The following is a 24,942-nucleotide window of genomic DNA, read 5'->3' on the forward strand; positions in this document are numbered from 1 at the left end:
CCCTAGCCACCTGAGCCATAGGCGCCGAGCCAAGATTAAACTGTTTAATAGCACTTAGAACTTGCCACACAGTGGGGCGGTGCCTGTGGCTGAGTGCTAGGGCGCCAGCCCAATATACCAAAGGTGGCAGGTTCAAACCCAGCCCCCAGCCAAATTACAACAACAAGAAAAAGCCGGGTGTTGTGACGGGCACCTGTAGTCCCAGCTACTCGGGAGGCTGAGGCAAGAGAATTGCCTAAGCCCAGGAGGTGGAGGTAGGTTGCTGTGAGCTGTGACACCACTGCACTCTACCAAGGGTGATAAAATGAGATTGTCTATAAAAAAAAGGGAGGGCTGCCTATGGCTCAAGAGAGTAGGGTGCTGGCCCCATATGCTGGAGGTGGTGGGTTTAGCCCTGGCCAAAAATTGCAAAAAAAAAAAAAAAAAAGAACTTGCCACATGGTTAGTGGTTAGTGTGAATGAATAGTTGGGATGATTATATTAGACAAACTTATGTGATAAGGATGCTGACAGGATGGGGAAACAAGGCTGAGGAAGAGACACCCAAGGACTCTTTGGAGTTTCAAGGCCCAGACAGCTTCTCCTCAGGAAACAGAAAAGGTGGGTAGATTAGTCACAGAGACCTAGCAGTAACATTTGAAGGCAAACCAGGAGGCTTTGCTGGGTCAGGAGATTGCCTTGCAGATCCCCCATCACTGACTGACAAGTCTGGAAGAGGGTGGAGAATTCTGAGTTTAACATCTTGTTCACTTAGAACGGATGATTCTGGCATCTACAGCGTGCCATGCTAAGTGCAGAAAGGAAGGCAGGTTTATGGGAAACAAGTTGATTTAAAGATTAGATTAAGATGGTTACTTCTGGGCAGCACCTATGGCTCAAAGGAGCAGGGCACTGGCCCCATATGCCGGAGGTGGCAGGTTCAAACCCAGCCCCGGCCAAAAAGCTGCAAAAAAAAAGAAAAAAAAAAAAAAACAAGATGGCTACTTCTGACTGTGATAAATATTATATAGAAATTAAAAGAAAAGTAACAAGACAGAGAGGGACAAGATACAGAACATGGGAGAATCGAGGGAATTGAGTAGAATCTCCCAAAGACAAAAAGGATCCAGCTGTGGAAAGGGTAGAACGAGCCAGGAGTGGTGGCACACACCTATTGTCACAGCCACTTAGGACACTAAGGTGGGAGGATCATTTGAGCCTAGGAGTCCAAGGCTAGCCCCCGGCAACATAGCCAGACCCCATCTCTTTAAAAAAACAAAAAAGTGAGGGCAGCACCTGTAGCTCAGAGGGTTAGGGCGCTGGCCCCATAGGCGCTGGTGGTGGGTTCAAACCCAACCCTGGCCAAACTGCAACAAAAAAATAGCTGGGCGTTGTAGCGGGCGCCTGTAGTCCCAGCTACTTGGGAGACTGAGGCAAGATAATCACCTAAGCCCAAGGAGTTGGAGGTTTCTGTGAGCCGTGATGCCATGGTATTCTACCAAGGGTTAATGAGTATCTCAAAAAAAAGTGGAAAAAAGAACATTCCAGGCCACGGATACAGCAAGTGCAAAGGTCCTGTGGTAGAGATGAGATTCATGTGTTGGCATTGCATCAAGGAGTGAATGAGGAGCAGGAGAGATCTCAAGGACTGAGTGAAAGAGTTTAGATTTTATTCTGGGTGTGAAAACCCTTTGGAAGATTTTAGGACAGGAGGGACGTTATCCCCAACCATAGATCAGTGATCAGTGAGGATTTGGAAGTGGGTCCAAGGGCAGTGGTCAGCAGGAAACGACAGGTTGTATATCTTTCGATCCTAATTCCCTGTCTCTTTCCCCTAGCACAATGGCATTTCCTCTCTCAGCTCCACTGAAGTCAGGTTCATGCTCATTAACAGTTCCACATATGCAACCAGCTCCTCAGCCTACTGGGATGTCCCTTTGTAAATCTAGGCAGCTGAGTAAATGACAGGGTGGGTGTGCAGACCCCAGAGGGGAAGATGAGGCATGTGAAGAAACAAGTCGTCTTTTTCTTTTTTTTTTTTGAGACGGAGCCTCAAGCTATTACCCTGGGTAGAGTGCCATGGCATCATGCTCACAGCAACCTCCAACTCCTGGGCTCAATCTCCTGGGCTCAAGCGAGTCTCCTGCCTCGGCCTCCCAAGTAGCTGGGACTACAGGTGCCCGCCACAATGCCCGGCTATTTTTTGGTTGCAGCCGTCATTGTTGTTTAGTGGGTCTGGGCTGGGGATTCGAACCCGCCACCTCAGGTGTACGTGGCTGGTGCCTTTGCCGGTTGAGCCACAGGCGCCGAGCCAGAAACAAGTCTTCTGATGGAGCCTCTCACTTTCTACTCCAGGGGCTTGCGAAGCCTCCCTAGCATGTTCCACCTGCCATGTGTATGTGAGCAAGGACCACCTGGACCTTCTGCCGCCTCCTGAGGAGAGGTGAGTCCCTCCCAGCTGCAGCTTTGGCCACCAAGCTTCTGGGTTCCAGGAGGGGAGGGTGCAGGGGAGCAGGGGAGGGTGCCCCCTCTTCTCCCCACCCCAGGCCATCCATCTCCCTGCCAGCTGAGCCAGCCCACTGGCTGTTAACCACTGCCCTGTTACCCCAGGGAAGATGACATGCTGGACATGGCCCCCCTCCTGCAGGAGAACTCCCGGCTGGGCTGCCAGATCATGCTGACACCAGAGCTGGAAGGGGCAGAATTCACCTTGCCCAAGATCACCAGGAACTTCTACGTGGATGGCCATGTCCCCAAGCCCCACTGACAAGGGCAGCTGTATGGTCCAGTGCTGCCACGGTACTGGGGGCTGAACTGAAGGATTAGCCAAGCTGTCAGGCCCAGCCCAGAGCATTGGAAGGCTGGAGAGAGATGCAGGAAGCCTTCGAAAAGGCCGAAGCCCCTGCTTGGGAGAGATCTCGTCGTCAGGCCAAGCTCCGGTGGGGCTAGAGCCCCTGCTGTGGCAGCTCCCCCAAACCCCTAAGAAATGGGGCACTAGAAGGGGCAGACTTAAATTGGAGCTGCAATAAAACTGTCTTAGACTTCCAGTATGTTGAGTGTCCTTGGGGGGCAGATGCAACTGCATACGCTGACCTGCCCCTTCTTCCCTGTGATAAGTAATGGGGCCTCCTGCAGAGGCCACAGATCCCGGATTTTGAGAGTAAAGGCCCTGTGGGAGGCCCCGCCCCTGCAGCTGCGGAGGGATTTGGAGAGATGGAGGCCCCAGCGACCTATACAGGTGACCTGAAGAAAGGAAGCACTGAAGCTGATCATTAGTTGATTCGTGCTGCCTACCCCACTCAGGTGGAGCTTATTGTGCCCTCAGTCAGGTGGGAGCTCATTAGGTGGGCCTGGTAGGGGCAGAGCAGGGTGGAATTAGGGAGGGGCTTGGGCTTGGGTGTGATGGAGCTGCTGGCGCCACCCTGTCTGGACCCGGAGACACGGGCAAGATCCCCCGCCCAGCGGAAGCCGAGGACCCCAGGATGCTGTATATTCCGTGGGAGGTGCGTAAGGCCAGGTCCCTTCCCCTACCAGCACGCACACCTCCTCAAGACACTGCACGTGGCCTAGTGGTCCAGGGGTCATGACCTCTGGTTCCTGGGGTTATCCAGGGTCCACAGTGTTAGTTACTGGTACTTAACAAAGAAGAGGTTCTGGTCTCTCAGGCCCTTGGGGTCATCTAGGGTTCAGAGGCTATGCAATTGCATGCCTCTGAGGCCGATGTAAACACCGCCCAGGGGTCATCCAGGGGTTATGGAGGGTAAGCCAATAATAATGATAAAAATCATCATCATCATCATCAAGGGTCCTAGGTGGTCTTTGCCTGGGTGAGTTACTGGGTAGATGAAATGGTTAACTAATAAAGGGTTGAGTAGGCACGTTGTGTTTGCAATCACTTTGCAATTTTTAAACTTCAACCCAGTGTTAGGAGTGATTCTGAGCCCCAGATAGCCATATAACATCCCTGAGAGCACAGTTAGTGAAGAGAAGACACAGGTTGGAACCCCCAAGCCCAGGAGTTCTACCCAAGGATTTGGGTGACCCCACTACCCCTTGCACCCAGGTCCCTTTGGCCTGCATGCCATGACTCAGTCACTTCCCTGTGCTTCCCCCAAGGGACAGCAGAGGAACTGGCCCAGCTCCCTCACCAGGACACCCAGGCCCTAGGCCCCTGCTGGGAGCCAATATTTCTGGGGACTTTGGGCCCCAGGTCTCTGGACAGGGATTCCAAGAATATGCAGACCCAGACCAGCCAGAAGCACCACAGCCTGAAGACCCCAGGGACTCCCCTGGCCCCACCTCGGAGAAGACCTCGGAAGCAGCCAAACCCCTGCCAGGGCTCTGAGAAAGTGGACTCCGGGTTTGAGGGGGTGACTCTGAAGTTTCAGATAAAGCCAGATTCCAGCCTGCAGATCACCCCCACGTACAGGTAGGGGCTAGGTCAAGGCCAGGTTGCCCTTTATACAAGTAACAAGGAGAATGAACACAGGTGGTGGGCAGAATGTCTGGGGACAGGTGCTCCCAGGCATTAGCTCATGGGCTCCCACGCTAGCCCTACATTACAGATGGCCTGGTCTCTGATGGATTGAGACCTCAGGCTGGTGCTAGATCTCCAGTCCTGCCACCACTGAGGTGTCACCTTCCAGTGTGAGAACTGGTCTCCTCCTTAGGAGTCTGGCCTGACCCTACCAAGAGCTGCTGTTACATTTTCCCAGTAATGATAAAAGTAATGACAACAATAGCAGTAAGCAGTAACAGGCAGCATTTGATGTGTTCAGGCTCACTGAAGCCTCGGAAAGCCCATTTTATAGAAAACTAAGGCAGAGGGAAATAACTTGCCCAGGGTCACACAGCAAGAACGTGGGAGAACTGGGATTTTTGGTTTGGGTTTTTTGGGTTTTTTGAGGAAGAATCTCGCTATGGTGCTCAGGCTGGGCTCAAACTCCAGCAATCCTTCTCTTAGCCTCCCAAAGTGTCAATAACAGGCCAAGAATTGAGATTTGAACCTGACAGGCTGGTCCCAGGCTTACTACCTGTCAAAATAATATCAATTATTATTGTAATGAATGAGGGACAAAATCAGGCCTTTCAGACATCAGATTTTTTTTTTTTTTTTTTTTTTTTTTGAGACAGAGCCTTAAGCTGTCCCCCTGGGCAGAGAGCCGTGGCATTACAGCTCACAGCAACCTCCAACTCCTGGGCTCAAGTGAGTCTCCTGCCTCCGCCTCCCAAGTAGCTGGGACCACAGGCACCCGCCACAACGCCCGGCTATTTTTTGGTTGCAGCCATCGTTGTTTGGCGGGTCCGGGCTGAGGATTCAAACCTGCCACCTTAGGTGTACGTGGCTGGGGCCTTAGCCGGTTGAGCTATAGGCGCCGAGCCCAGACATCAGATTTTTTCTCTGGAGGTGCCTGATTTCTTGGTAGTAGATCTTCATTTGGGGGGGGGGGGCATCAAGGACAAAGTACAGATCCCCTAATGCTAATTATTTGTCTAATGCCCCCAGCTTGGCCTGTAGCATCCGTTCTCACAGACCCCCTGCATGCCCTACTGAGGTCCCAGAGGCCCACCCCGAAGGCAGTGAGGCCCTGGGTGAGTCCTGAAGACTTAAATATTCAGCTATAAATATTTAGGGGGGCTGATTTTCTGTCTTGCTTACCTTTTTCCCTGCCTCCTTTCCCCATCTCACTTCCCCATTTAGACCTGTCCACACAAGGAATCGCAGTGCCCCCCTTCACTTGGGCTGAGTCACCCCCACCCCCAGCTTCCTTCTCTGCTGAGCTTTGCCATCTGTTTCCTTTCCTAGCTTCTACTCTGTCTTAGATCTGGCAAGAGCCAGGGCTGGCCCAGAGCCAGGTAGGGCCTTCATACAGACCCCCTGTAAAATACCTCCCAAAATGCCAGGCCTCCTGGACTCACATTTTACCTCTGATCCCTGCTCTTTGATACCTGACCTTTCAGGGCCTCGGCGCTGTGCATCCTGCAGGACCCACAGGACTCCCCTTTGGAGAGATGCTGAAGATGGGACGCCTCTCTGCAATGCCTGTGGTATCAGGTCCTCAGAATGGACAAGGGAATTGGGGTGGGGGTCTCCAAGTCAGTCTATGCTTAGCTGGCATGAGGTATATTGGGAAAGCAAAACACTCACCTCTTGGGGAAAGTGGTTTCCTTGGAACAGTTTCTGGGCCTCTGCTGCATCCTGAAGAGTGGTTTCTTGTACCCCCTCACTTCAGGTACAAGAAATACGGCATTCGCTGCTCCAACTGCTGGCTGGTGCCCAGGAAAAGTGTTCAGCCCAGGAAGTTATGTGGCAGATGTGGTGTGACCCTGGGCCCTCACCAAAGCCCAGTTCATGAAGGTTAAGTCCTTCACCCAGCTGAGCCAGTTCTGCCTCAGTTTCACCAGAGGGAGAACAGATAGAAGGTCTTCTAGGAGGAGTGACAGCCTGCCCCATGTATGCCATGGCCACATTCAAGGATCCTGGGGGGAAGACCCAGGCTGCAGGCCTCAGAGCCTGTCTCAGCAGGTCACCCATACCCTACTTGATTCCTCCTCTAGTCAGGTTGGGCTGAGCATCCTCAGGAAACACCCTCAGTAGTGATAAACATGTTGTGAATAGCAAGAACAATAAAACAGTTACTCAGAGAGAAAGAGTGGTGTGATTTGGGGATCCCACCTCCTGTGCCACTCTCCCAGCTTGGGAACTGGGGCAGGTGATTTTTCCTTCCATCCTGAGCCAAAAGCTTCAGAGAGGTGGGCCATCGGCAGGTGGGACACACAGTCCTTCAGTGCAAACTTCAAGGGAGGGAGGAGGGAGGGTCAGAATGGCTGGGATGAAACAAGAACAGGAAAGGTTCCTGCTATGGGCATCAGTGAGCCACAAAGCCATTGAGACCTGCTTGGTCACATACCCCCATCAGACCCTCTTTATCTCTCCCAGATGGCCCTGGAGTCTAGCCATCAGATCCTTGAATCATTTGGTCTCACCCTTCCTCCTCTGGAACACCCTCCCTCCACATTTCCCCATGGCTGCCACCTTCTTGTCACTTGGGCATCACCTCTTCAGAAAAGCCTTTCTTAATGACCCAGCCTAAAACAGACACCCTCTTTCACCCTGCGTCAGCTCCTTGCTAGTCTTCTCCCTCTTAGCGATTCTCTTGCCTCAGACTCCCAAGTAGCTGGGACTAGGCACCTCCCACAACACCCAGCTATTTATTGTTGTTGTCGTCGTTTAGCAGGCCCTGTGCTCAAACCCACCAGCCCTGGTGCATGTGGCTGGCACTCTAACCACTGACCTATGGGCACTGAGCCTCCCTCTTAGAGCCATTTTATTTTTTTTCTCTTTCTTTTTTTTTTTAGAAATAGGATCTTATTCAGCCTGGTCTCAACCTCCTGATCTCAAGCAGTCCTCCCACCTCAGCTTTCTGAGTAGCTGGAACTACAGGTGCATATACCACCATGCCTGCCTCAGAACATACCAGAATTTTTCAATTCTTGGTCCGGCCCATCTCCCCCAGTGGAGCATAACTTCTCAGGTTTGAGTTGCCACATCTGTGTTTTTGATTATGATAGGTCTCTCGAGTGCCCAACTTGGAAAAATTGTTGGGCATACACCATGAAGATTTCAAATGATGTATTAACAAAATCAAGGCTACTTTTACTTATTTATTCAACATGTTTTGAGCCACTATGAGTGCCAGGCTCCTATGGGGACACTTAGCAGTGAATAGAACAGAGATCTCTTCCAGTGTCGCTGATGTTCTAGGAAAACAGTAAAATACATTTTTTTTTTTTTTTTTTTTTTGAGACAGAGCCTCAAGCTATCGCCCTGGGTGGAGGGCCGTGGCATCACAGTTCATAGCAACCTCCGACTTCTGGGCTCAAGTGATTCCCCTGTCTCCACCTCCCAAGTAACTGGGACTACAGGCGCCTGCCACAACGCCCAGCTATTTTTTGTTGCAGCCATCATTGTTATTTGGCAGGCCCAGGCTGGATTCGAACCCTCCAGCTCAGGTGTATGTGGCTGGCGCCTTAGCCACTTGAGCCACAGGCGCTGAGCTGACAGTAAAATATTGAGTAAGTTATGATCTCCATCCTGAGCAAGAGTGAGATATTATTTCTACAAAAAAATAGAAAAATTAGCTGGGTATGGTGGCAGATGCCTATACTTTCAGCTTTTCAGGAGGCTGAGACAGGAGGATAACTTAAGCCCAGGAGTTTGATGCTGCAATGAGTGAGCTATGCTGATACCACTGCACTCCAGCCTGGACCAAGACCCTGTCTCTCCCTGTCTTCTCCTCAATGAAAAGGTTGGGTGGCTTGGGAGACTACCTTAAGCCCCTTAACTATGGGGGTCAGGGAAGGCCTTCCCAAGGGGATGACATTGCATGGAAGGAGACCCAAGGATTAGGAACTGGCTCTGGAACTCTTGGAGGTGAAAACATGCCAGAGAGAAGGAAGAATGAAAGCAAAGACCCTGTAGCGAGCAGGTTTTTTGTGGGCTTCCAGAAACCTCCAGGCTGCCAGTGGGAGTGGAGAAAGATGATTAAGGTGGTGACTGGGGCTGCTTTTTGCTGTGCCTTTTGTACCTGGTACCTGGCACTGGCTTACTCTCTTGTGCTATTTCCTCATTGTCTCATGTTTGCTCATTAAGTGTCTGCATGGGGCAGCCAGTGGCACTCAGCAGTCCAGGCCAGCTTCCTTCTCCCAGGCTCTATGTTCTTGGCTTTGAGAGAGGAGGCTGCAGGGATGGGGATGAGGCCCAGCTGTTCTGCCTTATGCTATGGGGGATGGGCGGGATGGTGATATGCAGTGAAGGCTGCAGCTGATATCCTGTGTTTTCTGTTATGAATAATGATGGGCCCAGTGGAAAGGCATGTGGGGGTAAACTGAGGCATTGTGGATGGGCACAGAATGGAGGCAGCATTCAGGGTTGGAGTAGGGTACACCCTCTAGCAGGAGAGACATTCTGAGGGCTGACACTCATAACTGCAGTCACTGCCTTCCTGGCAAGATCTCAGCACAGGGGTGTGGTGGAAGGGGGCCACCCATCCTGGCAAGGTGGCTTTGTCTTTGCCTATAACCAGGCATGGGGGACGCACCTAGCTCTCACCTCCAAGAATTAGAAGGATCAGAAGGTAGTGCTGAGTGGAAGAGATAAGCCACTGGGAGGAGAAGGAAAGCATATGGTCCCCATCCTTGCCCAAGGCCCAGAGAGAGAAACAGGGCACTGAAATAGGACAAGCTCCATTTCATACCACTAAAAGATGACTTGGATTATACTTAACAGAGTATGCTGTCAAAGTTAACAACACAAAAAAAGGATTTTTGAATGCATAGTGAAGTTGAGATTGTCTCACTTGGCAGAAAAAGAAGCAGACCTCCCAGAGTCCTTTGTAAAAACTTTATTGAGGAGTAGGTAGAAAATGGGGTTGATGCTCCTGGAGTTAAACAAATAAATGAATAAATAAATAAAGCAATAAATAACCCCCCGGTGAGTATCTGGGGAATGTCCCCCAGCCTGTAGGGAGAGGGAACTGGGCTCACGTAGAGGTCAGCTGGATGGCAAAGACCTCACACCCCGCAGGTGACTCGGCTGTGTCCCCCTCCTCAGGTCCGCCTTCTGCACCAGAGGTCCCTCCAGCACCGCCGCCCGCACCATTGAGACACACAGCCTCACCCGAGCTCTCAGCCTCCTGCACATTGTACTCGCCTTTCTTGCAGGCGGTGGACTGCACATAGAACGCCAGGCCAGCCCCTGCAGCCAGCAGTGCCGCGCCCCCTGCAGCTCCACCCACAGCGACCCACAGCCATGGACCTAAGGGGTGGAGATCCTCACAGAGGGTAGCCAAGGGGGGTAGCTCCCTCAATCCCCACCACAGCTGTCCCCTCCCTACAGGCAAGAAGTGACTCCTCATGCCCCAAGGAAATCACAATAGGGCCTTGGAAGAAAAGAGAGACCCATTCAATAAGGCCACTGCCACCTCATATCACATTTCAACCCTATGGGCATATAAGCTCATGACTAGCCAGCCCCTTGGTGACAGGCCATGAGCAATTCCCCCCACCCTCAAAGGGATGAGGATCACAAAGACCCCAGCCTAGAAGCTCTGGGAAGTGGCAGGAGGAGATCTAGACGTCCCCCATCATCTTCTGCCCTTGGCAGCCCTCTAACACTTCTTCAGTCCCCCTCCCCACCCCACCCGTGCCACAGTGGAGACTAAGTTGGGTCAAGACCCCAGTATGCAGAACTCATCCCTAGTTATTAAGTCCCTCCCCACAGCCCAGACAGCTCTGGAGGGTCTCTCCCCTTGAGTTTCAGCTTCCACCCTCAACCTGTCATCAACAGCCACACCCAGTAAATCCCTCGACTTCTACTCCGGCCCACTTTAGTCTCAACTATGGGGTCTGACAGGGAGGCAGAGACAAGATCAGGAGCCCTAAGCCTGTGTCACACCCTCCTACAGATCCCTCACCTGGTCCCTATCTGCCACTTACCGGCCACGTGCACTGTGATGCGACGAGCGTGGCGCCCGTGGGCATTGGTAGCTGCGCACTCATACTCGCCCCCATGGCTGCCCATGGCCCCTGCCACACTCAGTGTGCTGTTGTTGCTCGACAGGCCGATGTTGAGGGCCCCTGGAGGCGCGCGCCAGCTGATCTGTGCTGGAGGCCAAGCCTCTGCACGGCAGGTCAATGTGAAGTTTCCACCTGGCCTCACGCCTCCAGGAGGTGAGGCGGCCAGTTCTGCCACCACCGGCTGGTCTGCAGGGGGACAGGTGGTGAAAGGGGTTTTATTTTATGTATTTATTTATTTATTTTTTGAGACTGAGACTCACTGTGTCACCCTTGTTTAGAGTGCCACGGTGTCACAGCTCACAGCAACCTCAAACTCTTGTGCTTAAGCAATGCTCTTGCCTCAGGCCTCCCAAGCAGCTGGGACTACAGGTGCCCACCAAAACAACCAGCCGTCTTTGTGTTGCAGTCGTCATTGTTGATTAGCAGGCCTGGGCTGGTTTGAACCCGCTAGCCCCGGGTGTTTGTGCCTGGCACCCTAACCACTGAGTTATAGGTGCCAAACCATTTATTTATTTTTTGAGACAAAGTCTTTGTCACCCTCGGTAGAGTGCTGTGGTGTCATAGCTCACAGCAACCTCAAACTCTTGGGCTTAAGCAAGCCTCCTGAGTAGCTGGGACTACAGGCGCCCACCACAGAGGAGGTCTCGCTCTTGCTCAGGCTGCTCTCCAACCTGTGAGCTCAGGGCAACCCACCTGCTGCAGCTTCCCAGAGTGTTAAGATTACAGGTGTGAGCCACCACTCCTGGCTGTGAAAGGGGGTTTTAGTGCTGGACCAGCGATGATCAGGGGCCCTTGTCCAGCCCACTGCAGAGGTCTGAGACTACCTGTCCTCTAATGGTCAGATGAGGATTCTGCCTCCTATCAGCGCCCCCTGCTCCCACTACTGGATGTTGTAACAAGTAAAATTCTGTCCCCTTCTTCACTGAATGGAAGGAGCTGGAGCCCCAGGCCAGTGTTCTGATCCAGGATTTGGGGCCTGGGGCTTGTTCATTACCCACAGGCTTAGGCCAGGATTCTTTGTTCCCTAGGGGTCTCCCACAGCTGCAGGTCACTTTTCCAGGAACTGTGACCCTTCCATTCCGTGCTGCCTTCACTCACATTCCACACCCACGGTGATGGTCCGGGAGTCCGTGCCATGCGCATTGGTGGCCACGCAGCGATAAGTGCCCGCGTCTTCTCGGGACACACGCTGCCGCTCAGGCCAGGGCACACCCTCCCGGTAGCAACGCACCCCTGGGTAGGGGTGACCCCGGGCATTGCAGGCCAACGTGGTAGCCTCTGCCCCCTCCAGCCACGTCTGGTGACTTGGGCATGTGGACTCATCCATCTGCGGTGGTGCTGCAAAACAGCCATGGGGGCATCAGGGAGACGCGGGAACCGGGGGCACCCCTACACCCCACCCACCTGGGCTCCAGCTCACACTCTGCGCTCACGACGATTGTTTTGACCATGGAGCCATGACGATTGGTAGCATTGCAGATGTAGACACCAGGTGCCATATCACTACGGGTGCCAGGGGCTCTGGGATCTGGGGGTGCCAGTGGCAGCAGCACCCCCTCACTGGCTCCTCCAGAGCCAATACATTCCACATTTGGTTCTGGCTTCCCATCGACCTCACAGGAAAACAGTTGTCCAGATCCTTCCACCCATGTCCAATTGCTGGGACAGCTCAGTTCTTCAAAATTGGGGCCATCTGGAGAGTAGGATTGCAGAGGTTCATACAGGGGACAAGAAACCCAGCTGAGGTTGTCCCAACAGACGCTGAGCTGCCCCTACTTACATTCCACTGTGACAACCACATTTTTAGTAGCTGAGCCTTGAGGATTGGTGGCTTCACAGCGGTAGATGCCTGCGTGCTCCCGGGCCACATGCAGCAGCCCCTCAAGGATGACCCCAGCCTCCTCAGAACGCACACAGCTCACGTTTGGTGGCGGGACCCCATGCGCCACACAGCTCAGTGAGGCCTCTGTTCCCTCCAGCCAGGTAATATGCTCTGGACAGCCCACACTGTCCAACACTGGTGCGTCTGTAGTGGGGAGTGTGTTGTTGGTTTGAGGGTTTGGGCACCAGTCTGATGTCCCTAGACTCTCTTTTGTGTTCCTGGGCTGCCACCAGAGCTATGGGCTACACAGGGACTCCAATCAAAGGGGGTGTTGTGCTAGTCTCCCCCAGCACTCTCTCTGGGGGCTCAGTGAGCCTTAGCGGGCATCTTTTTCTGATTACCATAATGTTCGTAGGGGCTTTCCCCAGTTTGGCCTACAAATCGTTAGACTGCCTGGACAGCCCACCTTTGCAAGTCTCCACTGAAATACCACACCTCAGCCTATGGACAGGCTAATTTCACACACACACACCCTTGTCCAAGATCTTTTCCCCAACCCCAATAACCAGTTTCTACTCATTCCAAAATCCTGCCCAAAGGCACATCTATTACTCTAGGCCAGCCATCCCCAAACCCTGAACTGGGTTTAGTTTCTCTAGATGCTCCCTGCACACCCCCACTCACATTCCACCGTCAGTGTCACGTCTTTAACCGCCTCGCCTTGGACATTGGTTGCCCTGCAGCGGTAATTGCCTGCAAGCGCACGGGTGATAGGACCCAGTAGTCCCAACGCCAGCACGGCCCCACCGTCTGGCCGGGCGCAGTGCACCAAGGGCTCTGGGTTTCCTCGGGCCTCGCAGTGCAGCGTCTGCTCTGGGCCCTCGGGCCACGTCCAGCTCTTGGGACAGTCTGAGTCATCCAGCCGAGGGGAATCTGCAGGCAGGGGCATGAGATACAAAGAGTATGTAAGGGGACCGTAAGGCATGGCCTCGCCTCGACGACAAGGTCAGAGACCCATGTAGGTCCTTGGAGGTCATGAAGAGAAAGGCGAGGGATTAATACCAACTCACACAGGACGCGAAGCTCAGCGCTCTGGTTCTTGCTCAGGGTCTCCCCGTCCACCTCGAGGGTGGCGTCGCAGAAAAAGCTGCGCCTGTCGTCGTTTTCAGTGGCCTTCAGCTGTAGCTGGGCGGGCTGCCCCGGGACCACTGCTGGAATTCCCTCCAGTGTGACCAGGGCTTGGGCTCCAGCTGCGCAGGTTACTGTCACCGTCTTCCCCTCGGGGACGCTGGGCTCACTCAAGGTCAGGAGGGGAGGGGGGAAGCCTAGAGGCGGAGCACTGGCTGTAGTCCACCGATCACGCCACTCCCGCCGGTCAAGGACCGCCCCTTAGTTGTGGCGCCCTGCCTCTCAGGATCCGCCTCTGCAGCCCTTTTGGCCTCCAGCTACCTCTCCATTTTGGGACTCTTGGGCCACTCCTGTTCCAGAATTGATGTCCTACCCACCCTTCGCCCCGCATTCGCATTCTTCTGGCTCCACCCCCGAGCTGCGAATGCGCTCATCCCTAACCCCAAGCTCCTCTCCCACTGCTCCTTCTTACTGTAAATGGTCAAGTTCTTCCAGGTCTCGCGGCTTTCGCCCCCGAGGGTCACATTACAGACCAGCTGCGTGGCACCCTCCTGCTCTGTGCTGGCTGTGGCTGTGGCAGTGGCTATGAGTGTGTCCCCCTCTGGGGTGACATCGGGACTCAGCCTTTGGTCCCCCAGCGCGAGGTAGACCCTGGCCTCTGAAGCCGGAAACAGGCCGTCCAGGGCGCAGCTCACGGGCTTTTCAAAACCTACTTCCAAGAGCCGGGGAGCAGCGAGGCGCGGGGTGCTCGGAGGCAAGGCTAGGGGTCAAAGCAACGAGCTTGAACAACTTATGTATTGAGCACTCAATAAGTACTAAGCCCTTTATATGCACTATTTTATGGTATTATAACCCTCAAGGCATAGAGTTAGAAACAACTCGGTAAGTGTTGAAGTAAGGCTTAGAATTCAGATGCATCTGTCTCTAAACTTTTTCTTGCCTCTAAACTTCTTCTTCTTCTTCTTCTTTTTTTTTTTTTTGGCCGGGGCTGGGTTTGAACCTGCCACCTCCGGCATATGGGGCCAGCACCCTACACCTTTGAACCAAAAGCGCTGCCCATCTCTATAAACTTCTTAAAAGCTTGCCCGACTCTACTTGCTTCCCATCTCCATCCCACTCACCAAAGGTTCGGAGCTCTCTGGGGGCCGAGCTGTTTTCAAACAGTCCCAGGCCATGCGGCCGGAGGTCTAGCTCAGCATGGCACGAGAAATTAGCCCTATGGTCCTCCCTCCGAGCCAATACGGTGGCCGTGAACACTGCGCCCCGCGCTCGGGGTGGTTCGCCCGCAAAGCTGCGGCGGATCAGCTCCTGGGTGCCTCGCAGCAGGGTCAGTGTGAGGCTCCCACGGGGCCCGGCTCCGGGGACCCTACAGCTCAGGGTAAAGTTCTCGCCCACCGGCTGCCACGCAGGCAGAGGCAACAGCTCTACGCGATCTGGCCGCTCTGCAAAGGAGGAATCGCAGCTGTCGGGGCTTAGGGGGTACTTGACGTGTCCCAAGGGAGCCTGCGACAAGACAGGAAGTCTTGGGGATTCAGAGGGTGGGGCCTGAAAGGGAGGACTCCCAGGACTCCGCAGGCGGGGACTGGAAAATAAAAGTAGTGGAGTACGCGCGTGGCCACCCCAGAACTCACGGAAAGTGCGAATGAGCCCACGCGCCAGTAGTGTGCGCCGCGCACAGCGGAAGAAGCAGACCGGCTGGGTCTCCGGCTCACGGATGTCCACCAGCTGCCGCGCCAACCAGCGCAAACCCCTCTGCGTCCCGTTTCGGCGCAGAGAGGTCTCTAGGCCACCGCGTTCCGGCCGAGGGCAGTTAGTGCTACAATTCAGCCACAGAGAGCCCCCGCGCTCCACGAGCGCCACACGGGGCTGCAGGTCCGCCCAGAAGGGGTCCTGCGCGACCGCTGCCAGGGAAACGTGGGCTCAGTTTGGGGAGACAATTCCCTGAGATCTTAGCGCTCTTATGTTGAGTCAAGGGTTCCAGGGACGAGCAGAGGCCACAGCCAGGAAAGAACCCAGGAGTCCCATATTCTGGCCCAGGGCTCAGGTTAGAGGGGGGCGATCCCAGAGTCTAAATCTTGAGGTGTCTCTGGCATGTAGCAGCAGAGAGCCCTAGTCTCCAAGGAGCCGATGAAGCTTAGGAAAGTATGAGGGAAGTGGGGAGACGAGAGGAAAGATGGGGTCTTTGATGCACAGAGCAATGCTGAGAGAAGGGGACCCCGGGTGGGGGAGGGGGAACAAACCGGTTCTAAGGGTCCTGGCAGATTGCCGGGAGAGGAGACTGAGGTTGGGCGATGGCAAAGAGAGATGAAACTGGGTGAAAAATAAGAAACCCTAAATTTGGTAAAGAAACATGGAAAGAGGACGAAGGGCTGTGCTCGTGGAAAGAACCGCGGGAACGGCAGAGGGACCTGGTTGCCAGGGCTCCGGCTGGAGCGGGAACAGCGCCTCTGAATCACGGTAGTTGGAGAGATGGAGTCTTTGCGGACCGCGAGTGGAGAAGATGCCAATCCGTGAACCATTCACGGCAGAACGTGAAGAGGTACAAGGGGGAGAGGACATGAGAGCCACAGGGTCTCCAGGGTGCGGGGTTGGGTGCGAAAGAGCACCCAAGATCTCCAAAGGGGTAGGGGTGAGCAAGGAGTCAGGAAGCTGGGTCTCCATGCGTGCTGGGGGGAGGGGAGAGGGGAGAAGACCCGGCTGGTGGTGAGGGCAGAAGCGTGGGAGCGTGGCGAGGGCGGAGCTGGGAGGCGCTTAGGGCCACCACCCAGGTCCGGGAACTCCGCCCCCGCCCTGTTCACCCCAAGCCCGGGCGGGCTCTTACCTGAGCGGTCAAGGAGCCCCAGGCCCAGGGCAGCCAAGAGGCCGAGTAGTGCCCGGCGCAGCCCTGGCGAAGGCTCTGGCATCGCCGCCGTGGGGAAAGCGCAGGAGGCGAGGGGAGCGCGAGCTAGGAGCTGGGCTAGAGGACGGCGCGGCGCGACGCGGCGGGTGGGGTGTGGGGGAGGCAGAGTTGCGCTCGGGGATTGGTTTAACGTTGGTAACTTGGTTTCCAAGGAGGGGGCGGTGGCAGAGGCGGAGGAGGGGGGAGCGGGAGGCGAGCTTGCGCTAAGCTCCCGGCCTTGGAGAAGGCAAGCTGGCTGGAGCGAGCGACCCCCAGGGTTTACGTGGAGGCCAGCCTGTTCGCCCAGAGCCTTCTGGGGGCGACCACGCTTTCCCGCGTCATCCCAGGCAGCGACTCGGAGATGGGGGATGCTGGTTTGCCCTCCTCAACCCCTCTTCCCAGCCCTGCCTCCGATACTATGATAATGAGTTGAACCCCGAGCTCCGCCCCCATCGGTAGATCCGCCCATCAGAGCTCCTTAGGGTAAGGATTGATTGGGGGGCTAGGAGAGGTTTGGGAAGTACAGAATGGAGAAAGGACAGTTCTTTTTTTTTTTTTTTTTTTTTTTTTTTTTTGAGACAGAGCCTCAAGCTGTCCCCCTGGGTAGAGTGCCATGGCATCACAGCTCACAGCAACCTCCAACTCCTGGGCTCAAGCGAGTCTCCTGCCTCCACCTCCCAAGTAGCTGGGACCACAGGCGCCCGCCACAACGCCTGGCTATTTTTTGGTTGCAGCTGTCATTGTTGTTTGGCGGGTCCGGGCTGGGGATTCGAACCCGCCACTTTAGGTGTACGTGGCTGGCGCCTTAGCCGGTTGAGCTATAGGCGCCGAGCCGAGAAAGGACAGTTCTATCAGAGAGCATGGGGATGCGCTTTTTGACCCCTCAGAGCCACACCCCTAATCCTCTCCCGCTCGGCCCCAGCACGCGACAGAGGAAGGTAGGACGAAAGTGCCTGCGAGTCGGTGGCACGGTTGCGTGCGCGCCGCGTTCGCAGGCGTCTAAATCAGAATCCGCTCGGCTCCGGGTCTGTATTTACCCAGCGTGCAGCGGGCACGTGCCCACTCGGCGTGTGTGAGCGCGAATCAGTCTTCTGCGCGGTGGGCGGGGCTCTGGATAGAGCCGGCTCTGCTAAGCATCTAGTATGGGCCCGGATTCTGCTTCCAAGCCAGACCAAAGGATAGATTGTGACGCTTTTAACCCCACATCCGAACCCCAGGTCTTGACACCAGCTGCCTGTTCCCTCCTGGTCGGGTGACTACTAGAACATTGCCAGGATGTGAGTCTGTGGCAGTCCATGTGGACCATCTGAATATCTCTTCCCCACTGTCTCCACATGGACACTTCTTCGACAAGTTCGTGTCCCTCTATGTCCATGTGACCCATACATGTGGTTTCACCCCCAGTGTTTCTGGTGACCTATGGGGGATGAGTTCTCGCTCCACGGTTGAGTTGATCTACCAGAAAACCCAAGGTCTAACCTGGAGGTGGGATTAGAAAGGAAAACTTAACATCCAATCAGAGTTGCGGCGTCTAGTGGCGGAGCCAATCAGAAAAAGCCATACCTAGAACCAGGCCTCCCCTGTCCCGCCCCCTTACCCCCTACCAGCCGATGCTTAGCCAGACTGCACCGCTTCGATATCAGCAGAAGGAGAGGTTTTTACTACACCAGCTGGGAATTCAGAGGGACTGGTAATTGGGGATTACAGGTAGGCCCTGAGTGAGAAAACCTTAGGTGCCCTCAGGAAGACAAAGAACTTGGAGAAAGTGACTGCAGAGGGACCAAAAAAGGAGACTACTTTCTCCCAGAAGGTGCAGTAATGGAGACTTTTGGGCTGCAAAAAAAGGCTGGCTGAGGAAGGCTTTATTGATCCGGAGTGTTCCCCACATTGTTCCAGATTCCTTATTTCTCCTGCCCAGCGGCATCGAACACCTCCTCTACGCCCGAGACCACATCACCAGGCGCTTGCGCAGGTAGGCAGCCGCCACGATGAGAAGGATCCCCACAAGGGCTGCGGAGGAAGTGGAGGCCAACGCTTTGGATGCGGAGCTCCAAGCTGGGAGCAGGAGGAGAATTAGGAATGGAGCACATGGAGGCCTGATGACGCGTGGAGCTCAGGCTCCGTCGTCTATCTTTGCGCCTTCCTGGGGTCATAATCCTGTCACCCCCCTTTCCAAGTCCCTGGGATCACAAAAGTGCCTCACCGAGCGTCAACGTAATGGGTGCTGAGCTGCTGCACACCACGAGGCCGTCAAGATTGAGGCAAGCGAGGCAGGTCACCGGCTGCCCGAAGTCGCGGGGTCCAGCGGGAAATGTGTGGATCAGCGTCACATTGGCTGGATCCAGACGAGTGAAGCGCTCCAGGCTTTCAGAATAGATGGCCCGGAGGCCGCACCTCAGGGTCACCACCAAGAAACCCACAGGGAACACGCGTGTCACGTGACAGCGCAGAGTATACTTGCCATTCTCTAAGACCGGAGGCTCCATAGTCACGCTGTGCGGTGCTCCTAAGGCAAGAGGGAACTGGTGAGTAAGGTCCGCGGGCGCCCCCTAGACCAACTGTCAAGGGGGCCTCCTCCAGACCCTTCCTCCAGACCCTCCAGACCCTTCTCCAGACCCTTCCTGGGTCCAGACCCTTCCTCTTTCCCCAGCGGGGCCCGACACGCGTCCCTCACTGTAGGTGGTTATCCTGGCGGTGGCCCCGCGCGTTTCTCCTGAGCAGGTGACGAAGCAGCGCACATCGGAGCTCCAGGTCCTCACGTCGAGTAGCTGGTAAGATACCCAAGCCGGTCCACTGAAAGTCTTTCCCCGCCGCAGCTGGGTGTAGAGACTGGAATTCTGTGGCAGGGGACAGCTACTGCTGCAGTTGAACCACACTGAGCCCCCCGGCTGCACCGCCACGGACTCCGGGCTTATTCGCACCCAGAATGGCGCTGAGGTCCTGGAGGGTGCAGGAGGGTTGTCCTTGGGGCTTTGTTCCTGCTTAGCCGGGCGCCCTAGTACACTCGCACTTCTCCAGTATGCAGTTGCCAACAAGAGCAACAGCGACAGGGGGAACAGAGATCCCATAGCAGAGTCCAGACAGAGGGGGCCCACTCCAGAGAGCCAGGGCTGGCTCTGGAGATAAGGAGGTCTGGGGCACTGCCTTCTCAACCCTGCCCAAGAGAGACGGGAGGCCCCTAGAGGGCCCCTAAGCCCTGTAAAACATACTCCCTTCCCTTTGTGAGAATGGGATTCCAGACCCCATTGTAAGCCAAATACCATTGTCCTTTTCTGGAGAGGAGCCTTTACTTTTTGCTAGAGTCATAAAAAGCCCCAGATTTGCACCAGAACCTCAGGGTTTGTCCTTGAACCCACATCTTTGTCTTAGGGGAGGAGTGGGAGGATAGGGCTGTGGCACAGCTGCTTAGAAATAATTCTGGCTGGAGATGACACCTCCCATGAATTCACACAAGTCTGAGGCAGATATAAAAGCTTTATTAGTACAAAGGGGGGGGGGGCGTCTTCCAAAGGTGGGAAGGGTCCATCAAGGCTTTGGCCCTTCTCCCTACTGCTTGGAGGGCCCAGATCATTTCAGGAATTGGAACTACAGAGTATTCTGTTCCCTTATGGTCCCACTGAGATGGAAACAGGCAGGATAAGGAGGCACACAGGGATTGGACCTAGTTTCATGGAACTCTATGGTTTAGTTGTCAAGGAATATACACCATGTTTGGGCATAGACATTGAGTGTTACTAGCAGAGATGCAAGTGGTTGGGAAGGTGGCTAACAAAGGTCAGTGCCAGTGTTGGGGCTGGGGGGTGGTAACGACTCACTGGTAGTCCCTGAGCATGTCAGCATTGCTAGTTCCTACAGTGCTTTGTGTCAGAAAGAAAACTCAGGGGAGGCGCCTGTGGCTCAGTGAGTGGGGCGCTGGCCCCATATACCAAGGGTGGTGGGTTCAAACCCAGCCCCGGCCAAACTGCAACAAAAAATAGCCGGGCGTTGTGGTGGGCACCTGTAGTCCTAGCTACTTGGGTGGCTGAGGCAGAGTAGCCTAAGCCCAGGAGTTGGACGTTGCTGTGAGCTGTGACTCCACTGCACTCTACTGAGAGCGAAAAAGTGAGACTCTGTCTCTACAAAAAAAAAAAAAAGAAAGAAAGAAAACTCAGCTGGGCCAATAAAGTGTGAAATTGATATTTTTGTGCCGTGCACAGCCTGTTCAACTGTACCTGAATCCCTGAATGAGATTAGATTAGGAGCTCCATGAAGGCAGGAACATATATACATCTTATTCACCATACTAGCCTATATAAAAGATAATAAATAGCTGGCAAAATCACAAATGAATAAATATGTCATCATCAAGAGTTGAGGACAAGGCCAGGTGCAATGGTTCATGCCTATAATCCCAGCACTTTGGAGGCTGAGATTGGGTGCATTGCCTGAGCCCACAGGTTAGAGCCAGCCTGAGCCAGAGTGAGACCCCTATCTCTAAAAATAGCCAGGCGTTATGGTGGGTGCCTGTAGTCCCAGTACTTGGGAGGCTGAGGCAAGAAGATCACTTGAACTCAAGAGTTTGAGGTTGCTGTGAGCAATGACACCATGGTGACAAAGTGAGACTCTGTCTCAAAAAAAAAAAATAAATAAAAGAGTTGAGGACAGCAGTAGACAGCAGCACCAGAGTTGGCATCTGTCTGTGAGGGCATTTGTGTTTCCATACTGCGCATGTCTGTTTAGGTCCACTTCTTCCTTGGGGCTGTGGGGTCTTGGTATACACTGCAGGCAGTTAAGTTTCAGTATTTCTTGACTATGTGTCCCCATGTTGGGAGTATGTGTCTCTCTCTCATCATTCCCACTCTGGCCAGGTTAGATTCTGATATTCCTCACAATCTTATCTTGACTCTTGCCCCCTCCTCTTGGCTCAGTGCTGTGCCTACAGGTCTGGTGTGAGGCCTGAAGGTCTTAGGTGTGCAGATACTATGACCCCAAATGCTGTCTGTGTCTGAGACTGCTGTCCTGTCCTCTGGCATGGTATGTGTCCACCACTCTGTTTACCATGTGGGGGCCCAAAGAGGCAGTCCTGTCCTGGGATGGGCTCAGGGTGGTGTGGCTTGTGTGTTCAGCTTCATGGAGGCCACCTTCTGGGCCTCCTGTAGCTTGTATTTCTTAATCTTCCGCTGGCGATTGTACAGGTAAGCAGTGATGCCCACAGTACCCAAGACAATTATGGCTGTCACCAAAATGATGACCACTGAAGTCTGGTGGTCTGAGTCTGTGGGGAAGACACAAGGGGTGTTAAGGACTGAGCCAGGCTCACTGCCCCTGCTCCACCCAGCCCTACACCCTAGCAAACTCACAGAGCACCTTGATGAACACCTCACGAGTAATCTCTCCACGCGTGCTCACAGCCCGACAGATGTAGGTGCCCATAAGATTACGTGTGATATAACTTAGGTTTCCAATGGGCAGCAAAATTCCATCCCCTTTACGGGAACAGTTCAGCTGAGGGGATGGATTCCCCTGTGCCTGGCATCTCAGAGTCTGCTGGGAACCTTCTTCCCATGTCCAGTTTCCCGGGCAGTCCGTCTTGTCCAGTCGGGGACCATCTGAAGAAAAGTAACAAGAGAGATTGAGTTCAGGAATCAGGACACCCCTCTCCATCTAGGACTGAAGGACTTAGGAATAAGGGAAGGGGCTTCCTAGAAATAGGGCTTGAAGGACAAAAGCTTATGGGACTTCAGAGATTGGGCCTGAGAGAACAGGAGGCATTGTCCAACAGCCCCACTCACACAAAACATGGAGCTCCTGGGTCTGGGTCTTGTTTAGCATCTGTCCATCCACTTTCATGGTAGCATGGCAGGAGAAGATGCGCCTGTTGTCCTCAGCGCTGGCATTAAGCAAGAATTGGGCCCACCAGCCTAGTGGCCCAGCTGGAGCCCCACTAAGCATCACCACAGCTCCAGGGTGGGCCTTGCAATGCACCAACACTTCAGTCCCTTCTGAAACCTCTGCTTTGCTCAGAGTTAGGTTGGGCTCAGGGAAGCCTGGGGGCAGGAGATACAGTGAGCTCTGCCCTTACCCCACCCCCAAACTGGCCCTGCCCCATGAAGTCCCCCCACCTGCCCCACCCTTCTTACTGTAGATGGTCACCCTCTGGCTAATCTGCCGGCTCTGGTTCCCCAGTATCACAGCACATGTCAGCTGCTGGGAGCCTTTCTCTTCTGCGTTTGCTTTGACAAATGCCTTGGCCAACAAGGACTCGTTCTTGTATGTGATTTTGGGGTTCAGCCTCTGGTCCCCCAGTGCCAGGTGAATCTGGGCCTCTAAGACTGGGAACAACCCATCCAGAGAGCACTCCACGGTCCCCTCAGTGCCTGTCTCCAGGAGCCCAGGGGTGACAAGTTTCGGAAGAGTTGATGGCAGGACTAGGAAAAGAGGGTAGACATGAGCAGATGGGGATGCACATCCTGCAGCCCTTTCTAGGGCATTTTCTTTTTCTTTCTTTCTTTCTTTCTTTTTTTTTTTTTTTGCAGTTTTTGGCCAGGATTAGGTTTAAACCCGCCACCTCTGGCATATGGGGCCAGCGCCCTACTCCTTTGAGCCATAGGCGCCACCCTCCTGGGGCATTTTCACTCCCCACCTGGAACATCCTCTTTCTGGAAGACTCAGCAGCCTGAGTCGCCCTATCCTAAGACAGAAGCACCTCTTAGCTGGTATCATAGCCTTCTTGAATATTCTGCAGTCATGGGCAGGGCACCCACCCCATTGCAGAGCACCCCACCCTCTCCCTGCTGGCTCCCCAATGCCTCACCGAAGGTTTGGAGCTGATAGGGGGCTGAGGTGTTCTTGAAAAGTCCCAGCCCTTGGGTTCGCAGATCCAGTTCTGAGCGGCACGAGAAATTGACTCTGTGGTCACTTCTGCCCACCAGCAATGTGGCCGTGACCTTGGTGGGCTCCCCATCCATTTGCTGGCTGCTCAGCACCTCATCCCCACGGAGTAGCACTGCGGAGAGGTGGTTCCGGGGTGCCCCGCCAAACACCTGGCAGCTCAGGGTGAGCTTCTCACCCACAGGTTGCCAGGAGGGTAGTGGTGCCAGTTCTACCTTGTCTGGGTACCCTGCAAGGAAAGAGAGGGAGGAGCGTTCCTGTGAGCTGGACTCTACTGCAGGCCTGCAGACAGGTCACACCTGACCAGTCCGGGAGCTCCACCACTTCACTTTCTCCCCAAAACACACCCTTCCACCTAAGTGGACAGAAATGTCAAGAGCTTTGGGGAGACTAGTAAGAAAGCTCCAGATGTTTGTGAAGGGTACAAAAAAAATCATTATTCATGGCAGCAGTTTCTTTCTTTCTTCCTTCCCTTCCCTCTTTTTTTGTGTTTTTGTTTGTTTTTAGAGACAGGGTCTCACTCTGCCCTGTGGCCCAGGCTGGGGGGCAGTGACCCAATCAAAGCTCACTGCAGCTTCAAATCATCCTCCCAACCTTAGCTTCCCAAAGTGCTGGGATTACAGGCCAGAGCCACTTTGCCTGGCCCTACAGCAATATTTTTGAGTGAAAAGTGGAAAAGAACTTCAAATAAGTCTAGTCAAGTAAATCCAGTAAATGTCAGCAGTCCAGGCCACTAGACATTGTTTAAAAAAAAACAAACCCCCTGGCTCAGCGCCTATAGCTCAGCAGCTGAGGTGCCAGCCACATACACCACAGCTGGTAGGTTTAAACCCAGCCCGGGCCTGCCAAACAACAATGACAACTACAACCAAAAAAAAAAAACAACCCCCAAAATAGCTGGGCACTGTGGCAGGCACATGTAGTCCCAGCTACTTGGGAGGCTGAGGCAAGAGAATCATTTAAGCCCAAGAGTTTGAGGTTGCTGTGAGCTGTGATGCCACAGCACTCTACTGAGGGCAACATAGTGAGACTCTGTCACAAAAAAAAAAAAAAAGAAATACCTTCGCAGCCTTATTTTTCTCCATTGTATGCTTCACCTTCTAAGCTATAAAATAATCTATAATGTTAGCTTGTTTCTCCTCTATTTCCCCCCATAGAATGTCAGCCTCAGGGGATTGTTATCTGCTTTGTTCTCTTGTGCCTGGTACACAGTAGGTGCTCAATATTTGAAGAAAGAATGGGGTAGAGTCCTCCACACTGAAGTGAGGACTTGCAGGAGCCTGATTTTAAGGAAAGGAGTGACTAAATGTGTTGAGTTAAAAATGTAAAAACTCACATATGTTCAAAATGAAACTGGATATCCACTGAACACACACCATCGGCTTGGTTTTCATTGCCAGGCAGTCCCCATTCTGCACAAGGTCACGGATTGCCAGTGAAAGTTTATAGCAGGGCAGTACCTGTGGCTCAGTGGGTAGGGCACTGGCCCCCTCTACCGAGGGTGGCAGGATCAAACACGGCCTCAGCCAAACTGCAACAAAAAATAGCTGTGGCAGGAGTCTGTAGTCCCAGCTACTCAGGAGGCTACGGTAAGAGAATCGCCTAAGCCCAGGAGTTGGATGTTGCTGTGAGCTGTACGATGCCACGGCAATCTACCAAGGGCGATAAAGTGAGACTGTCTCTTAAA

General features: G+C 54.0%; 5 protein-coding genes across 5 annotated transcripts in view; 2 read left to right on the forward strand and 3 right to left on the reverse strand.

Annotated features, from left to right (window-relative positions):
* The window catches only part of FDX1L (ferredoxin 1 like), a 6,426-nt gene extending 3,400 nt beyond the window's left edge, over window positions 1-3,026 (forward strand). Inside the window, exons 4-5 of the mRNA XM_003797968.3 lie at window positions 2,335-2,422; window positions 2,590-3,026. Of these exons, the coding sequence (XP_003798016.1) occupies window positions 2,335-2,422; window positions 2,590-2,746 (245 nt within the window). The 3' untranslated portion in view covers window positions 2,747-3,026. The remainder of the gene's footprint in view (window positions 1-2,334; window positions 2,423-2,589) is intronic.
* A 706-nt stretch (window positions 3,027-3,732) lies between these two features.
* ZGLP1 (zinc finger, GATA-like protein 1) lies at window positions 3,733-6,433 on the forward strand. Its single transcript, XM_023518000.1, is given in 6 exon segments — window positions 3,733-3,739; window positions 3,956-3,999; window positions 4,002-4,408; window positions 5,486-5,571; window positions 5,941-6,034; window positions 6,213-6,433. Coding segments are annotated over 6 exon segments (768 nt in total). The 3' UTR covers window positions 6,343-6,433.
* Window positions 6,434-9,368: 2,935 nt separating this feature from the next.
* ICAM5 (intercellular adhesion molecule 5) lies at window positions 9,369-16,468 on the reverse strand. The gene is made up of 11 exons (XM_012810165.1): window positions 16,329-16,468; window positions 15,139-15,408; window positions 14,629-14,949; window positions 13,980-14,267; window positions 13,450-13,704; window positions 13,064-13,312; window positions 12,338-12,583; window positions 11,978-12,250; window positions 11,656-11,895; window positions 10,477-10,743; window positions 9,369-9,796 (listed from the first exon to the last, which is right to left on the reverse strand). The coding sequence occupies exons 1-11, from the start codon at window positions 16,408-16,410 to the stop codon at window positions 9,522-9,524; spliced, it is 2,766 nt and encodes a 921-aa protein (XP_012665619.1). The 5' UTR covers window positions 16,411-16,468; the 3' UTR covers window positions 9,369-9,521.
* Window positions 16,469-18,321: 1,853 nt separating this feature from the next.
* ICAM4 (intercellular adhesion molecule 4 (Landsteiner-Wiener blood group)) lies at window positions 18,322-19,453 on the reverse strand. Its single transcript, XM_012810173.1, has 3 exons — window positions 19,060-19,453; window positions 18,589-18,891; window positions 18,322-18,440 (listed from the first exon to the last, which is right to left on the reverse strand). Exons 1-3 carry the CDS (start codon window positions 19,451-19,453, stop codon window positions 18,322-18,324), a joined length of 816 nt encoding a protein of 271 aa, XP_012665627.1.
* Window positions 19,454-20,960: 1,507 nt separating this feature from the next.
* The window catches only part of ICAM1 (intercellular adhesion molecule 1), a 10,469-nt gene continuing 6,487 nt past the window's right edge, over window positions 20,961-24,942 (reverse strand). Inside the window, exons 3-7 of the mRNA XM_003798044.3 lie at window positions 23,179-23,484; window positions 22,505-22,792; window positions 22,157-22,411; window positions 21,725-21,973; window positions 20,961-21,639 (exon numbers count right to left, since the gene is read on the reverse strand). Of these exons, the coding sequence (XP_003798092.1) occupies window positions 21,464-21,639; window positions 21,725-21,973; window positions 22,157-22,411; window positions 22,505-22,792; window positions 23,179-23,484 (1,274 nt within the window). The 3' untranslated portion in view covers window positions 20,961-21,463. The remainder of the gene's footprint in view (window positions 21,640-21,724; window positions 21,974-22,156; window positions 22,412-22,504; window positions 22,793-23,178; window positions 23,485-24,942) is intronic.

Source organism: Otolemur garnettii, unplaced genomic scaffold (genome assembly GCF_000181295.1).
Source record: "Otolemur garnettii isolate 467f Iridium unplaced genomic scaffold, OtoGar3 scaffold00127, whole genome shotgun sequence".
NCBI lineage: Eukaryota > Metazoa > Chordata > Mammalia > Primates > Galagidae > Otolemur > Otolemur garnettii.